Source organism: Microtus oregoni, unplaced genomic scaffold (assembly GCF_018167655.1).
Source record: "Microtus oregoni isolate MIOR12 unplaced genomic scaffold, Mior012 000056F_ref0000123, whole genome shotgun sequence".
NCBI lineage: Eukaryota > Metazoa > Chordata > Mammalia > Rodentia > Cricetidae > Microtus > Microtus oregoni.
In genome coordinates this window covers 3277099-3282191 of record NW_024543832.1, presented here as the reverse complement: position 1 = coordinate 3282191, position 5093 = coordinate 3277099, and the positions used below count along the sequence as shown (strand labels likewise).

The 5093-nt window shown below is 36.7% G+C and overlaps 1 gene segment (V, D, J or C); it reads left to right on the top strand.

Annotated features, from left to right (window-relative positions):
- Window positions 1-4355: 4355 nt before the first annotated feature.
- On the top strand, window positions 4356-4845 carry LOC121438541. The segment is given in 2 exon segments: window positions 4356-4427; window positions 4517-4845. Coding segments are annotated over 2 exon segments (375 nt in total).
- Window positions 4846-5093: the final 248 nt, after the last annotated feature.

Here is a 5093-nt window from a genome sequence, read left to right as displayed (position 1 = left end):
ACAAGATGAAAGCAGCAAAGACCCAGGTCTGTCCTTATTTTGTATCTTACATGCAGGAACAGCTAAAACTGGATCCACCCAATCAGGTCCTGGCATCAAGAGAGACATTGACAATCGTATAGGCATAATTTAAAATCAATCTCTCAAATATCCAGTCAGCATCACCTAAGAACCAGAGACATTTCTCCCTCCAGCTGAGATCTGTGAGCTCTGAAGTTGCAGGGATGTTGATGATCATGGCAGACAATGCCACCTCTGTGTAAGCCTTGACAAACCAACCTGCAGGGGATCTCAGAACCAGAAGGGGGCACAATGGTACCAAAAATCCCTAGTAAAAAGATGAGGTTTGAATGGAGGTTACTCTGTATTCTCTGTGGTGTCTTTACTTAAAATATACTAGCTGATCTGCCCCTGCTGTGATGGACATGCAATGTTTCCATGCTCAAGAAAAGTAAAAATTTTTTATTAAAACTTTCAGAGGTTTAAATTTTCTTGCTTATTTTACTCAGTTTTCATTTATCATTTATATATTTTTAAAATAGATATTAATGCAATATATTTTAGTAAGTGATTTCCATTTTCGAACTTTTTCTAGATTCTTCTTTCTTCCCTTCCATCCAGCTCTTTCTCTCTATTGAAAGCAAACACATAAACAAAATAGTTTAAAAACAGGATTAAAACAAGCAAAAATACACAGATCACATAAACACACATATTAACACACACATGGTGGGGGAGAGAGAGAAAACAAAACTAAAGTACACCAAACAAAACCAAAAAAAAAATTCAGCAATTAAACCCTGGAACCACAGTACTAAGCTAAAACATATTAGATGAAAAGAAATGCAGTATAAATTTATCTAGTCATTGGGCTTCCAAAAATTAAACACACAAAACAAGTATTCAAATCCTGGATTCACATCGATGAGGGAATATGAAGCATTTGTATTCATGGACATGGGTGACCTCATTCAGCATATTCATTCCATTTTCAACCACTCACTTATATACTTCATGATTCTTGTTTTACTACTGAGTAATATCCCATTGTTTATGTGCCCCAACTTTCATTATCTATTTATCCTTTGGTGGAAATCTAGGTTGGTTCCATTTCCTGTCTGTTGTGAATAGAGTAGCAATAAATACTGATGTGCAAGAGTCTTTACAGTAAGATGTAGAGTCTCTTGAGTATATATTTGGAGGGATAAAGATAGAGCACAGAATATTTTTATGTAGTATTTTTGATGAAGTTTCCAGAGTCAGAAAACTAGAGTACACTGTCATCAACAGTGCATGAGGATCATCCTTTCTCCACAACCAAGTATGCATTTGTTATCATTTCTTTTCTTGTTCATAGTCATTCTGAGGTAAAAGTAGAATGTTAAAATTGTCATGAACTGCATTTCACTGTGAGATAAGGACTGTATCACTGTGGCCCTAGAGAAATCAACCAAAAATTGAATTAGAAATTCTCTCTTCAGCTACCTTTACTAATGTGGGAAGGTGTTATTCAGTCTGCATTGGGAGAAAGGACATCAATGATCATATAAAGTACCAGAGCTTGTAGTCTTCAATAACAGCTTTCCAGTAAGATATATCCACTAGTGCCTGAGTGGTATGTGGTGATCAACTTTATTCTAATTATATTCTTTGATTAATTCATTGTAAATATTTATCCCAGGTAAACATGTTCAAAAGCCTATGTCTTGGGATAACATAGGCCCTAGTAGACACTACCCAAGTTTCATTTCTAATAGTCATGTTGTCAAATTGCAATATAAATATTTATTTTTACAACCAATAGATTAGTGCTGCTCTCAGCCATGATCACAAGAACTTCTCTGTGCAGTGGGTAATAATTAATGTAAACATCCATACCTGGTCAAAGTGCTAAGAATGGAAGACTGAGTATTCATCCTAAGATGAGCCATCTTTATCCACATTACACCCAAAACTCAGGGAACTTCACAAAAAAGATGGGATCAAATTTGAGAACCAGAATATGTGGTGGGTATCAATGAAATGTTGTCTTCAGGACCTGACATAGCTACTATACCTATGAACTCTTAGCATCTCCAGTTACCAGCTCATGATCTCAACAAATCTAGCAAGTCATCATTACAACATGAGAGTCTGTGAAGTAACTGAGTAATAAAGATGTCAACTTGTAAGCTTAGCAATGTTTTGAATTGCTTTATATCTACTTGGTAGAAATGAGAATTGAATTTCATAAGCTGTCCCCCAAGATTCTTACAGGCATCTTGGTTTATTTGTGCCTTGAATACAATTTGTGCCTTGAATACTGAATACAATGGAAAAGCTTAAAAAATAATAATAAATGGCCAGTTCAGGCTCTGTGTCTCCCATTACTAGGAGTCTTTGATAGGATTAGCTACATAGACCGCATAGATTTTTCATGGTACCAGTTTTCCTAAATAGAATACCTTCTGTAACCATGCAAGGTCTAAAGTGCAGGTGTTAGGACATCAAACAAGCCACAAAACAATTGACCTAGAGTTAACTAGTCCTGCCTGGAGAGTGTTCTGTGACTGGAACCTAGAAGAATCTTCATAATTGAGACCAAGAAGACTATATCCAGCAATTGATAGTAGCAGATACATAGTCCTAGAGCCAAATATTAGGTGGAATTCATAATGTCCTACTAAGGAGTGGGAGGAAGGATTGTAAAAACCAGACCATGAGATCACTGTGCACATAATCAACTAATGAGGACTCATGTGTGTTCATAGAATTCAGAGATCCTGTAAGGCTGCCGTAGGTCCCCATCATATCTGTTATGGCTGAATAGCTTGTCATGCTTTTGGTATTACTAACACTGGAAATGGGGTCTTTCTGATTCTTCGCCCAACTTGTTGGACACTTTTCTTTCTACTGGGCTGATTCATCCAGGCTGATGGTATTGTATTTGACTGGTCTTATTTTAACTTGGTATGCCATATTTTATGGACATTCCTGGAATAGCTGCAATTTTCTTGGGGAAAGTCAGAGCACGATATATCTGGGGGAGAGAAGAAGTATGGGTGAGAAAGAAGAGTAAGGAAAATTTTGATTAGGATGTACTTTATGAGAAAAGTGTTAAAAATTTAAAGAAATATTGCAACATGATGGGAAGGGTTTCTTCTTGGGCGAACACCAAGCTTTGGATCTATTGGTATTGGATAACTGATGAAAAAAGTATAATAACTTTTGGGATGGTCTCTAGAGGCTCTTCATCACCTTCTTTACTATGGAATGATACACCTACGTGTATGTAGATAGCACAGTTTGGACTTAACTGAGCTATTGTGAAACAAAAGAGAGATATTTTTTGGAAGGTACCAAAGAAGTCAGAAAAACATATTTGGGGATAGACATGATGACAATATAATTTATACATGAATAAAAATTTTACAGTATAAGCATAATTATTTTTAAAAATAAAAATAACAATTTTATATATGTTTAGAATTTTCATACCTGTACATTTCACACTGTACATATTTCCCCCATAACTCCTACCATTCATTTTCTTGGTATTCCTTTTTTGCAATATTCTGCTAGAGAGTTTCATTTCTAGGTTGTTGGTTACTTGCATAAATAGTTCTGTGTACTTATTTAATATAGAAAAACTACTTAGAGTTTCATATTGTATCTGTATTTTAGCCATAATTTTAATTAATGCAGTTACCTCCAGTTATATTGATTTTCCTAAAGGTGATATAAGTTCTTCATTCTTTCAGATGACCAATTCCTGTTGTGTCACACATATAGCCATGACTTCTTGGTGCAATCTTCTGCTGACAGACATGAAGTTTATTTTCATAAGTTGTGGTAGATAGTGCTGCATTAAACATTAATGTACAAATATTTCTGAGGTATGTTTCTTTAGGTCATTTAAGTCAATTTTTGTATGAATCCTTCTGGTATGCAAATATTAATTATATATATATATCTGAAATTAGGCTATACTTTCTCAAAACTTAGAAAGATTTGAAATTTCCAGTCTCCACCATTATCATCACAACCACCATCTCTAAGTCAATATGACAACCCGGTCACAAAGTGTAGAATCTGCCTCAGGCCAGAAATCTATTGAGAGCTTAGGTCCTGTTCTTACACCCACAGCATCTGTAGAGCTGAGGGAGTGTGTGAGATGCAGTTCTTCAGACAGGATTAGGACTTGAACTTCAACATCCTCTTGCTTGACTCAAGTGTCCACCACCACCTTCTCAAACAGGACTAGGTGCTTATTTAAGAAGTTCCCTGTTCTTGAATATGCAAATTACCCGAGTCCATTATGGTAAATACAGGAATGCCCACACCCGACAACAACATATGATCAGTGTCTTCTCCACAGTCACTGAGCACACAGGCCCACACCATGGGATGGAACTGTATCATTCTCTTCCTTGTGTCAGTAATGACAGGTAAGGGATTTTTAATTCCATACCTGAGGAGAACACAGGGACTGAGGTGAGAATGTCTCTGACAATCTACTCTGTCTTTTTCTTCACAGGTGTCCACTCCCAAGTACAGCTGCATCAGTCAGGGCCTGATCTGGGAAAACCCGGGACCTCAATAAAGTTGTCTTGCAAGGCTTCAGGCTACACATTCACTAGTTATGCTATTAGCTGGGTGAAGCAGAGTCCTGGACAGGGCCTGGAGTTGATTGGAGCTATTAATCCTAGTAATGGTGATACTGGCTATGCACAGAAGTTTCAGGGCAAGGCCACACTGACTGCAGACAAATCCTCCAGCACAGCCTACATGGAGCTCAGCAGCCTGTCATTTGAAGACTCTGCGGTCTATTATTGTACAAGACACATTGTTGCAACCACATCCTGAGTGTGTCAAAAACCATGGAAGAGAAGGAAGCTGCCCTAAGACTGACAAGACATTCACAGAAACAATCATTCTGAATGTTGTTTTGTCTCTTACTTTTTGTAAGAACTTTTCAAAATTATATCTGTGAATATAGGGATGATGATTTAGCGTACACCATACCTTCACAATCTTTTCACCAATGACAATATTCATTGAAAGGTTTCTTCATTAATAAAATAATAAAAAGTGAAAACTCTGATTATGAAGTT